This window comes from Cyprinus carpio, chromosome A17 (genome assembly GCF_018340385.1).
Source record: "Cyprinus carpio isolate SPL01 chromosome A17, ASM1834038v1, whole genome shotgun sequence".
NCBI lineage: Eukaryota > Metazoa > Chordata > Actinopteri > Cypriniformes > Cyprinidae > Cyprinus > Cyprinus carpio.
In genome coordinates, this window is record NC_056588.1 from 6526377 (window position 1) to 6539165 (window position 12789).

A 12789-nucleotide genomic window follows, 5' to 3' on the forward strand; every position below is an offset into this window, starting at 1 on the left:
TTTTGCAAGGAAACACACAGCCTCTTCACAACATGGCAGCGGTGACAGCAACAATAAAGTTAGGCCTTCTTTCTTTGCGTGAACATTTAGGCGGCGTTATACAAATCTATAGATGTGGGGACGTATTTAAACGAGGCGTTTTAGGAGGGCGTGGACAAGTCTTAACTTTTATAAAGAATATCTTTTTGCGTTTGAGACTTTAGTCTTTGCAACTTTAGGGATCTTATCTATTCACAAACAGCTTGTAACACTCCAAAGAGAAAGGAAAACTTGAAATCTCATCATATGACCCTTCAAGACTGGTTTTGTGGTCCAGGGTCACATAATAAGCCAGTAGGTCAAATAATAAAAAAAACTTGTATTTATTGTAATTAATGAAAATAATTAAATTATTTGTATGTTAAAAAAGAAGTTAACCCGTTAATCCAATATGATTTTAAGGTTAATTTTTGATTTTCATATTAGTTGACATTTATTTGCCGATGTACCCTCAGCTGTGGTTGTAATCTCGGCCACCAGAGGGCAGTCAAGAACTTTGGTGCATGTGGGATAAACTTTAGGCTTTATACTTTATTGCACTGGCAGTAATTTTTTTAGTGTCATGAATTGGGTTTGTATAAAAACTGCAGTGAAGTTACTTGTGTTTTAAACAAAAAGACTAAATTCATTAAGTGCAAAAAATCACCAGTAGCATGGCAACACTTCATCAAATCATTCAAATCATTTTGATTTATTGCTTTGCAGAAAATCATTTGAGTTAGACGGGAGCAGCGCACCCGAGCAGAAAGCATCCACACTTGTGAGTGTGGTGAGTGTCATACTCTGTGAAACCTAATTGGGAATGTATATATATATATATATATATATATATATATATGCACACACACACTTGATATTGTTTAAGGATTCTTTGATGAATATATATATATATATATATATATATATGTTCCATGAACAGCACTCATTTTATTTGTGTAACATTAAATGGCTTTACTGTCACTTTTGATCAGTTTAATGCATCACTGCTAAATAAAAGTATATATAATTAAATGTAAAAGTGTTTTCAAATTGTAATAAATTTCACAATATTACAGTTTTATACTTAGTATATTGCAATGTTTCTATAAACTATCATATAAATGTGATGTACATCTTGTACTCAATTGTAATTCTTAATTGAACAGGCAAGAATGGACAATTCAAGCGGTGCCAGACAAAACCCTGCTGCTTATGACATCACAGATGATGAAATGGGTAAACTGAGTTGTCAATGAATTTCTGTTGAATCTGAATAGCTGTTTATCTCTTAGTGATGCCATCAAACCCACTCAGCAGATGCACTTTAATCTTGTCTTTGCAGGTTTAGAGGCTGGGACTGGTGACGTTGTGTACAGACCCTGGAGAAGTCACACTCTCACTCATGGTATGTCTCTCCAGGACAAAAAATGATCATTGCGAGTAATTCAAACCACAAGAGTCATTTAAACCCAGTGAAAATGCTTCACTTTTCACCACACATGAGAAATATACATGATGGTCTTATGTATGACTATATATCTGTGCTTTTTGCAGATTCAAGTCCACCAACTCAAATAAACGGCGGGGTTGGGACAAAGACTGAGGGTTCAGTAACGCTTTAAGCTATCTGAGAAAATGTAAGCACTTCGGATGACCCTGTTCTACATTTATAATACTCTTTGAGTGAAATTTCACTTGACAATACAAACATATAAGTACCTCTCTTAATATTTTTTTCCACTCAGATGACAAATGGCATCACTGCCGTAGGCGTAACACCACCGACTTCGAACAGTGGAAACAAGCCTGCAGAGAGTTCCACTGTATTTATTATGCAACCTGAAATGCTCATACTAAGCAAACCCCCTCATTATTTGGAGATAAATGGTTTCTGTATCCTTCTGGGGCTGGTCTGAAGTCCTGCTTTGTGGCATTGACTCACATAAGTGCCCATCAAACTTTGAGGCCCCCCTCGATCTGTCCCTCAACATTGACTGGACTGATTCAGAGCTGAATCCTTATACAAAGTTTCAGATAAGAATGGTCAGTGTCCCTCAGAGGAGGGAGCCTGATCTTCTGGCCACACCTGTTTTGACAAATAGGGATCTTTATTCAGGTGGTCACGGATTAAGTGCAATGCAAGCAAGAAAATCAGGTGTCAAATCTCCATTTGAAGAAGAGGTGGAAGTGTCAGGATCGCTACCAGAGAGACCTAAACAAAAGAAAATTTCCTTTCTTTCTTTTTCTAATAAAGTCCAGTATTGTGAAATTATTCTGCATTCACATTTATAGTGGGGTGATATATTAGATGTATCTCTCAGAATGACTGGTCTGTGTATGTTTTACTTCTTGCATATAATCTGCAGCATACTGGTGAATATTTTTAGGTTTTGAACAAATGTATGAATTCTAGTGGGCATGAATAAATTGGATAAAAAAAAAAAACTTGTAAATAAAGTTACAGACTCTTTAGAATTAACCTCCCCTGTTCTTTTGATATTTACTTTATTCTTTTTTTTAGGTGAAATATGTGCTTCCCTTTTCTTCACTTTTATATAGGTGTTTAAACAACTGTATATGATATTTAACAACTGTGTATGATATACAGTACACTAAAACAGTAGTGTAAACATGCAAGAAACATTTTAAGAAAAAAATGACTCCATGTATGCTTTTTGTAAAAGATTTATGACTTTGAAAAAAAAGGGGGAAATAAAATAAACATTTTGCTTTTTTAGTCAAACAGTTTGTAGAAAATGTAGAGAATTTTTCAAAATATGCAAAATGTACAGAACAATCCTAAGAACTTTGTTTTTGACTAAGCACATGGTTTTCAACCAAAATCTTTTGTCATTTCAGACATCCTTTTTTTGTCATTGATATATTAAATAGACACTATACTGAACTCAAAACTAGATCTAAAGTAAAATATTATGTAGTACATCAGATATTAGATAACCAAAGAATCTTATATTGTGACAATGTTTCATTTATTAATGTTTTATATCTTTGATCTGTTTCACCGAACATTACTGAGGATGTTTTGATTCATGAGCACGTGAACATTATGTTTTGAACCAGTTCTCTCATAACCCTGATACTTCAATGCAACGCCTATGTTTTACAATATATTACAAGAGCTTTAATTTGCATGCCTTATCAAATAAATTCTTAATGTAATTAAATGTTTTTGCTTATGCACAATGACAAATACACTATTAAAATATACAAATCAAGCTGCACAAAAAGATTGCATCATGCATTTATCATAAGCTTATCAACACATTTGTCAATTAGATCACACGTAGCTGTCAAAACATACTGAAACAGTGCAGGTGACAAAATCCTTTTAAAAATTCTATTAAAATATCTTTAAAACGTATTTCTTTGACCTAGTTTCCGTAACGCTTAATACTCACGTTCGATGGTGAGTAAATAAATAACAATAATAAAACAGCTGTCATGTTTAAAGACCCTCTTCACGTGACGCCTTTCCTTGCAGTCTTTGGGAAGCGCACACGGACCTGTGGCCGACGTGCAGCACGCGGGTTCAGTATGTTCTAGTACGTGTACGTGCTCTCGCTCACGTACGCATTTCATTGGCCTCAACTGGTGCACGAGCGCAGCGCGTGGGGAGATACGTCACAGCGATCGACCAATGGCGTGCGGCGGCGATGTCACCGGACTGGGAAAACTCGTATTATGTAACCCTTTCACACCCTCCCCCTTCAGAAACACAGCTAATGAAGAAGAAAGGAATATATATATATATATATATCCCCCTTCAGAAACACAGCTATATGAAAGAAAGAGAACACAGCTCCTTAACTTAATACTCTCTATTGTACGTTTACACACAACATGCTGTTTGGTAACCATATAGATTAACACTTTATTAACCCTCTCAAAGTAAACCATTGCAATAACTTGACTCTAGCTTATGGTATAAGACCCCCACAAGAGTTAAAAGATAACTCTGGCTAAATCTTTGCATATAAACCACTCGGCATGTTGTATATTTTGTAACAGGATATATATATTAATAGCATATTCTTACTCAAAACAAGTCAAAGATGACCGAAAGGGTTAATCCTATTAAGGTAAATAAATCCATACAATGCAACACCAGCCAGCCACGAGTTACACGATGTACACACACATGCACAGAGACAAGTACTGCACTATGCATATATGATCATTAAATGAGTGCAATTTTAATGCACACTTAATGTTATGCAATAAAAATGTGCTGGAATCAACTTTTTAAATTATAATATGCACAGTAAGCAACAATGCAGCCACATGCACGTTGTTTCTCTGCATTCCTGTGGAAACGCATTTTACAGGAGCAATGCAAAGCCATAGAGATTTAATAACAGAGGTGCAGGAGTACGTGAAATACAGTGCCCTGTGTGTGTCCATTGTGTTTCTTGACCCTTCCTCAACTTCTGCGTAAACAAGTTGGAATTGTAGGGCGTGTGTCTTGGAAAGCGGTGCTCAGCCAATGAACGTCGACATGCCTACCACATGGTCAGGTTGTTTACTACAAGAGCAGAAGCCCGCTAGAAAAACCCGGCATCGGATTATACACTGGAGCGTCTCATCTGTGTGAAGACGGAAGCAATGCGGATTAAACCCGAATCAAACAGAAGCTCGACTCATCCGTGGCGTGTAAAGTGAACACTGCAGATTAGACTAGACCGCTTTAATAGCAGTGTTCTTACGCGCGCGGTGCTTTCTCAAACAAGTACAGTTATGCATAACTGTAAAAATCCAGGCCAGGATTTTGAATACCTGAACGCAAGCCGTTCTCTGGGCTCTGAAAAGGGACGTTTTCGAGTTACAGCCGGTCAGAGCGAGCCTTGTGGGAAGGGGGTGTGTTGAAATTTGGCAAAAGTACGTGCGCAGCGTTCATTGAAAGTTTTTTCCGGTTTCAATGCATTCGTGTCTTTTCGCTGCTCTGTACACTTCTCAGGAAAGACTGCATTTTTGCTGCCTTTGAGGTTAGTACACTATTACAGTGATTTAATATGAAAAGGCTTTTGGATGTTTGATGACTTGGTTTGTTTATGCGATGTTGTACTTCGATTTAAAATCCTTTAGGAGGAAGACTGTTTTAGTTTTTCAGTAACTTACTAATATCAACACCGCTGTGAACTGTGCATTTGATATGAAAAACTGTTTCCAGACAGAATGAAAAAAGTCAGTTGGTTCGTTAATTCGGGTTTAGAAATCTGCAGAAACGATCTTTTCCTCGTTGGCAGAGATTAACTGTCCAGCTGCTACATGCTGGTCAGTTTTGCAAGGACAGCGTTCAGCGGTTTGAATGAATAGCAGTGTGTTAATCTGCTCCGGCTGCAGGTTCTAGTCGCTTCGCTTCTGCAGCGCGGCTGAGAGCATGTGTGGAGCGACTGAAGCGCTGATGTTTATGTTCTGAACGATTCCTGAACAAACGGTTCTTTTGAGTTAGATATTTTCAATGAATTGAATGAGCGGGTTCACAAAATTTGAGTTAGATATTTTCAATGAATTGAAGTAGGTTTTTCAAACATGTTCGGAAACGAGTGACTTTGTTTGAAATTGCACAAACAACATAAATGTTACAAAGAAAGCGTTTGTGATTGTATACAAGTTTATACGAGACCGGGGTGAAATAAATAATATTTCATGCATTATTTATGCTAAAACATATCAGCCCTGAGAATGTTCAATGTAAACGCAAGTTATTAGTTCTGACTTTGTTTTTATGAGCTGAATCTTGACTGCAAAAAGTGGATACCTTAAATCACGGTAAGCGCCCCTGTTAGTATAAAACATCGCTACGTGCCTGCAACGTCGTATTTGGAATGTTTTCAAAACATGTAATATGCCACGCCGGTGTGCCAGGAAACACACTATGACGTAATCACGTTTTGACGTAATAGAATAGCCGGGTCGTTTTTTGAGCCGGTTCTTTGGCGTGGCTTTCTATCACTAAAATGTCCCGAAACCATTATCTTATATTCTTCAACTTTTATAATTACCCAGATATAATTAGTTTTTTAACAGATTTAGGAAAGGAAAATGGATTTTGTTGCAGGCTGGATGTAAATAAAAGGCGTTTGCATGGAAACTATATATTTAAAAAAAAAATGGTTTGCATAGTATTTTCTGCTCTGCTGTTATAATTTGTCTAATACCGGTTATACATAATACTAATACATTTCCTTCAGAAATATGCTGGTTTGGTGCTTAGGAAATATTTCTTATTATCAGGTGTTGAAAACAGCTGTTTAATAATTATGTGGAAACTGACATTTCTCAGGATTCCTTGATGAACAGAAAGTTCAAAGGAACATCATTTATTTGAAACAAATCTTTAGTGGCATTATAAAGGTCTTTACTGTCACGTTTCAGCATCTAGCTCTTATCCCCTGGTTTACAGGACATTTACATTTTGGATTTAGCACATCTTCTTATTCACCTCTATTAATCCGTATGCAATGACTTTATACATAATACAAATAAAAGAAAAGAAAAATCGCAAGAAGTAATCTCTCTTTCCTACTGTTAAATGTGTAGTATTTGGCAATCAAAGAAATTTTCACTTCAATCAGTTACAGTTAGTCTGAATCACCTTTTACTGGAAGAGAGGAAACTTAATACCTGACAGCAGCGGGTAATAATGGGCGATTCCTTTGTGCCCTAAACTCCTGAGTGAACATTCTGAAGTTACAGGGCTTAGCATGACCATAGCAGTTTTATGAACAACGTCAGTTTAAAGTAGTTTTCCCTGGGGTTCATTCTGTGCTGACAGTGACTCATAGTCAGTGTGCACAGTTGCACGTAAACTTTAGATTTTGCATCATTCGTCCTGTGATGTCTTAATATTTTGACACTTAGTTGTCAGATGTTTAATGGAAAGATGGTTGGTTACTCATGCTGATTTAATTGAAAAGGTGACCGCAATGTTGAGACTTATACTAATATTTTGTACATCATACACCAGTGGCTTGTTCTTTTTTTTTTCTTTTCTTTTTTTTTCTGAATTTGTAAATGGCGAGGTTAATATATCTATTTATGCAACATTACACATTTAGATAACTCATATATATTTAAATATGATTGTATGTCATAAATGCTTTTTTGTTTGGTTAGTTGCAACTTTTGGTTGACTGTCGGGTTTTTCAGTTTCCAGTACTGATACCGATATCTGGAGAGCAGGGTGTCCAAACTGAGATAATAGTTTTGGCCTGTTCCTCATATATATACACGATAAAACCACCAAATGAGACATACAGAAAATTACTATCTCCAAAACATCAGGCTCTCCTTCTGGCAATAAAATGTGCTGAGAGCCCAAAACAGTAATCATTTGTTTGTTTCCTCTTCTCAGCTTCCTGTTCGTCATTTGAATAGCGCTGCTGAATCTCCATCAGGAGTTCTTCAAAGCAGTCAAGAAGGTGCTAGGAACGGAAAATGGTGCCGAAGACCAGGCTTGGGAAACGGTCCCCACTGGGCACCCTGGTGTGTGGTTCCTCAGCTGAGGGCCTGACAGAGACGGGACCCCTTGGATGCCCGGATAGTGGGCCTCACAGAAGCAAGCTTTACCCGGGACAGAAGGTAAGCTTTATTCTTGAAGATTTAATCAAAATATGAATGGGATGCTCAGGTGTGGTACACAAGGTCAACAATGCTACTATGCTCAGCCATTTCATGGTGTTTTACCTGATACGTTTCAGGTGTATGTGCACTGTGGAGGCCAAGAATGTGGAGGTGTGGTCGAACAGCATAACCACGTGGACAATGAGGTTTCTATCTTCCTGCCGCAGCTCAACCAGCACGTTCATCGCAAGCTGGAAGACGTGTGGACGAGCCCCACGCCCAGTCATACCTCCTCAGTCTCCTCATCCATTGATGTGCCAAGAAGGTACGTCATGTTATAGTTGTCGGAATGACCGTTTGAATGAGAAACACTCCTTTATAACTCTACTTCAACACTGCAGGAATACAGAGACAGTGGACATGGATGAGATTATGGCTGCAATGGTGCTTACAAGTCTGTCGTGCAGTCCAGTCATCCAGCACTCCGCTCCGGTGAAGGCAACTCAAGGTTAGTAGAATATTACATTAATGTTTGATTTTTTTTTTTTTTAAGTCACAAGCAACAATGCACTGCACAAATCTGGCATAAACCAGCTGAGATTACTCATCACTTGCTGAGATAGGTGTTAGTCACCAAGAAGAAATCCCTAACAACTGCATATACAGTTTTCATTGGTAAAGCGAAATCCTGAAGGAGCTAGAACAGAATTGCATATCATTGTGATTTTTTTAATCACTCCTGAAGGATCCTATCCAGAGTAAATAAGATCCTACTGCGTTTTGAATAAAATATAAATGTATAATATTTATATATAAATTAAATAAATGAGATTTTTACTGTTTTTGAAAGAAGTCTGTAATGCTCACAAAGGCTGCATTTATTTGATCAAAAATACAGTAAAAATTGTAACTTTGTGAAATATTGAAACAATTTAAAGTAACTGTTTTCTATTTTAATATATTTTCAAATGTAATTTATTTCTGTGAGGGCAAAGCTGAATTTTCATCAGCTGTTACTCCAGTCTTCAGTGTCACATGATCCTTCAGAAATCAATCTTAATGTCTGATTTGGTGCTTGAGAAACATTGTTGAAAATGGTTGTGCAGTATTTTATTTAAGTATTTTAGTAGAAATACCTTTTTTTTATGATACTGAATGAAAAGAAAATTAAAAAGAATAGCATTTGTTTGAAACTGATATCTTTTGTAATATTATAAATTTCAATAGTGTATATATACATTATAGTTTATTATGTATTACATCTGCATTTTAAATAAAAAAAAAAATAAAGCTAATTTTTTCATAGAGGTCTGTTATTTTTTGTATTAGCTTCATGTCGAATAGAAAATGGTGGTGGCGAACTGTATGATGGTGGATATTGGAGCTGCGACCATGGAAACGGAAGCCCCGCCCCATCCCCACCCATCACAGAGATGGACAAGAGTGCCCCTCTCGTTGATGAAGGCCTGGACATGGAACTGGACCAAATGTTGTTTAATGAGCCAACGCCAAGGAAACGCAAGGTACATTGTAAAACCCTATAAAATTAATAAAACCTAATGTATTAGGTGTTGGTTGTTTATGCAGCATGTAGCATATCTTTTTCATGTTGTTTTCCACCTTTTAGAACTCCGTTAAAGTTGCATATCGGTGCTTGTGGCCAAACTGTGGAAAAATACTGACCACAGTAGTGGGCATCAAACGTCACATCCGAAATTCTCATCTTGGGTAAGCATCACAAGCACCATACGATCAAACCAAAGAATGAAGCAATCGGGGACATTTTTATTGTAATCACATGGTGTATTATGTTTCCTGCAGACAAAGTGATGAGCACTCCCAAAGGGAAGAAGACTTCTACTACACTGAAGTTTATCAGGACTTGGAACAGACCACTCCCTCTGGTGGCCATCGGTCCTCCTGCACTTCTCCTTCCAGTCCCAGCCGGCACACGACCCCCTCTCCCACCACCCCGGAGATGCACCAGCACAGCCCACTCAGCCAGTCCGCCCCGGGCAGCTTCTGGCAGGTCCATTCTGAGCACTCTTACCAGGTGAGATGCTTGACATTGTTGTGGCGTAATAAACATCATGTTTCTCTTGAGCGTGTGTAGTGCCATCAGAGATCTTATCAGTGTCACATGTCACTTTTTGCATGTAAATGAAATAACAAAAATGGCCGATTGTTCAATATGTTACTGTGAATTCCTCAGGCTCCTCCACCTGTACAGGTTGTGACCCCGATCAAACCGTTGTCTGTTTCTGTGTCTTGTCACTGGACTCCATCGCTCACAGTTCACCAGAGCAAACAGGTGAGCAATTCTTTATTAACTGATTTCATTATCATCTACAAGGCAGGAGAAATTTCAGCACAGATGTCTAAAAAGACGCCTTTTCGCTGTGAATATTTATAAGTTATGAATTGGCCATGCAGCATTTTCTCTGAGGCTTTCAGAACATACAAAGCAGCACGCGGTCTCAAAGACATTCTGTGTTTTTGCACTGAAAATGGGAGTAACATTCACATGTTGTTTTTGTGTCCTTTGTTCCGCCCACAAGAAATGTGGATGGTATTGCATTGCCATCTAGTGGAGTTGAGGACACTGTGTTCTCTTTGTCTGAACAGAAGCTTGTCGCTAGGTTGAAAAATAAAAAATATTTGTATTTTGATCTCGGTTTTCAGTTTTAAACATCATACTCGCTGATTTATATCTCCTGAAATAATGTATCATTTAATGGCTTTAATGCATGTAAATTAACTAAAAAAAAAAATCTTTGAAATGAATATTATCTTATTGCATATCTTTTACCAGTTCAAAGTTTTGCTGCACTGATGCATTGTTTGTACTGTAGAGTTGTGTTTACAGCTGTAAGATAAACTGCAGTGCGTCATTCTGTGACTAAGGGTGGTCTCTCTCTCTCTCTTTCTCTGCCCTTCCCCAGGGCTCACCATTCCGCCGTCGTTCAGTGAGTGTTGGTGAACAGTGGCTCCAGAATAACAACGCCACCTTCAGGCCACATCCTGCCAGTGTTTCACCTCCAAGAAACCATTGCACTTCAAGGTGGGATTTGATTGTTTTGTTTTGTTTATTCAGTTTCTTATTGATGCTGTCAATCTTCATTAATAAACTTTGTTTGATTAAAAAAAAAAAACTTGAGCTTGAAATCAGAAAATGATTGCCATTATTGTGGGCAGAAAAAAGAAAAGTATCTAATAACATTGTAGTAATAAATACAAAACTATAAAATATAAAAAATGTACATAGTACATTTTAAATTCTGATGGATTAATTCTAGTCCAGTTTGGCTGGGATTGTTTTACACTGGTGACAGGAGAAAAACACGGACATTCTGGATTCGGATGGCAATAAAACCACTGACTAGCCCCTGCAAATGTTGAAAATACCTTACGTTCCCATGAGAAACAATTACCGTCCAAATAGGGTGAATGTTGAAAACAGTTGTGCTGCTTAATAATTCTGTGGAAACTGTATTACATTTGTTTTTAGGATTCTTTAATGAATAGAAAGTTTAAAAGAACTGTGTTTATTTTTGAAACAGAAATCTGTTGTAATAGTCTTTACTGTCAGTTGATGCTGTATAATGTTTCATTGCTGAATAAAAGTATTAATGGTCTTTTAAAAAAAAAAATCATATTGAGCCCAAATTTATGAACTGTAGTATAAATTATTTTAAAGCTCACCTTTAAAATGTGTTGCAAATAGCTTTTCATATGTTTTTTTTCTATTTAGATGAAATGTTAAATTTAACTCTGAATTTATTTCATACTGACAGGAGGATTCGGGGCGAAGCCAAGAAATGCCGGAAGGTGTACGGCATTGAACACCGAGACCAGTGGTGCACCGCCTGCCGCTGGAAAAAGGCATGTCAGAGATTCCTCGACTGAATCCTTCTTTAGAAAAAGAACACTTACGTTATAGAGAGCCACAAGAGGGGATGTATCTGGAACTATGGTTGGAAGAAACCAAAAGAGCACCTTTTGTGACTTAAGACTTTTTCAGCTTTCATCACAATTGCGTGTTTTTGAAATGTGCTGACGAACAATGTGGGTGCTGCAGTCTTCCTGCAACTTATATCAAGAACTGATGAAGTCTGACCTTCCTTTTACAAACAGTATGCAGCCATATACAACAGCAGCAGTCATATACTTTTTGTTTAATGTGGTTTATACAATGTCGTTATCAGACACATATGGAAATTTTACTTGTCATTCCAAATTAATAGCTAAAATGAGACAGGAGAGAGGTCTTTACCACGGGCTATTGCTTTCAGGGGCAAAATTGGCAGCTTATGCTTAATTGTAGATACACAAGAAAGCAGAGTAAATGTATTAATAGCATATAACGTTTATGTTCATGTATGCCATGTTTACCTGCAGCACAAAATTTTCTAAAACAAACTTTTGAAAAAGAAATAGGAAGAAAAAAGGTTTTTTTATTACGATTTTGATATCTGTGACGTGTTAAATCCTGTTGTGTCATTATCGTGTATTTCTGTGTCACAGGGTATACTTCTGTGGAATGATATGATTCACTTTTCTGTCACATCGATACTAATTGAAGTATCTGTGCAAACATGCATGATCTTATGCAATTATTCATTTACTTTTGTGCTTCTCGCCCCAGCCTGCTCACTTGCTGTTTGTCTGTTTGCCAAAGAGAATCTTAGCAAGATAATACATCATATACATCTCTGCATAATAAATGTGAAATGAATCTGATGACCATTTATGTGAAACCAATTGTTTGGTTGGTTTATACTCTTAATACTGGGTCCAAATATTTTGTTACTTGGTAGAACACTTCTGTACGTCATCTTTTTGGTTTTTATCTGTAGCTCAACATATTTTGCAATGCTTGATGCTTTGACATCATAAAACTGAATGTACCTGAATATCTCCGTAAGTCTTTATGAACTTCCGACAGTCAGTGTCATAGCTGTTTAAGGATATCCTAGTCTGTAAAGTCTGAGAGACATTCAACGAACCACATAGAGAACAATCTATTTGTATATTTTTTGTAAAGTACTTCCCAAGTATTTGAATTTATGAAAAGTCATAAACTGTCTGAGATCTATTCGAGATAAAAGTATAATTTCTTTTCATGAAACTTATGTTGCTCCCTGCCTTTTATAAATAAACATTTGTGTAAAACAAGTATGACTGACA

The 12789-nt window shown here is 37.1% G+C and overlaps 1 protein-coding gene across 2 annotated transcripts; it reads left to right on the forward strand.

Moving 5' to 3' along the window:
* Positions 1-4581: 4581 nt before the first annotated feature.
* On the forward strand, positions 4582-12777 carry LOC109104786 (zinc finger protein 395-like). Of its 2 annotated transcripts, none has more exons than XM_042773767.1 (10): positions 4582-5021; positions 7394-7620; positions 7740-7927; positions 8004-8110; positions 8932-9125; positions 9230-9330; positions 9424-9655; positions 9815-9913; positions 10545-10663; positions 11397-12777. In XM_042773767.1, exons 2-10 carry the CDS (start codon positions 7477-7479, stop codon positions 11506-11508), a joined length of 1296 nt encoding a protein of 431 aa, XP_042629701.1. In that variant the 5' UTR covers positions 4582-5021; positions 7394-7476; the 3' UTR covers positions 11509-12777. The 2 variants fall into 2 exon arrangements, with proteins under 2 accessions (XP_042629701.1, XP_042629702.1); XM_042773768.1 differs by having other exon boundaries at positions 7417-7620.
* The last annotated feature ends 12 nt before the right edge of the window (positions 12778-12789 follow it).

Bases quoted from the DNA above. Each gene is read 5' to 3' on its own strand.
- LOC109104786 (XM_042773767.1), top strand. From the start codon at position 7,477: ATGGTGCCGAAGACCAGGCTTGGGAAACGGTCCCCACTGGGCACCCTG. The intron at 7,621-7,739 runs GTAAGCTTTATT...GATACGTTTCAG, and splicing joins AGCTTTACCCGGGACAGAAG to GTGTATGTGCACTGTGGAGG. The intron at 8,111-8,931 runs GTTAGTAGAATA...TTTTTGTATTAG, and splicing joins TCCGGTGAAGGCAACTCAAG to CTTCATGTCGAATAGAAAAT.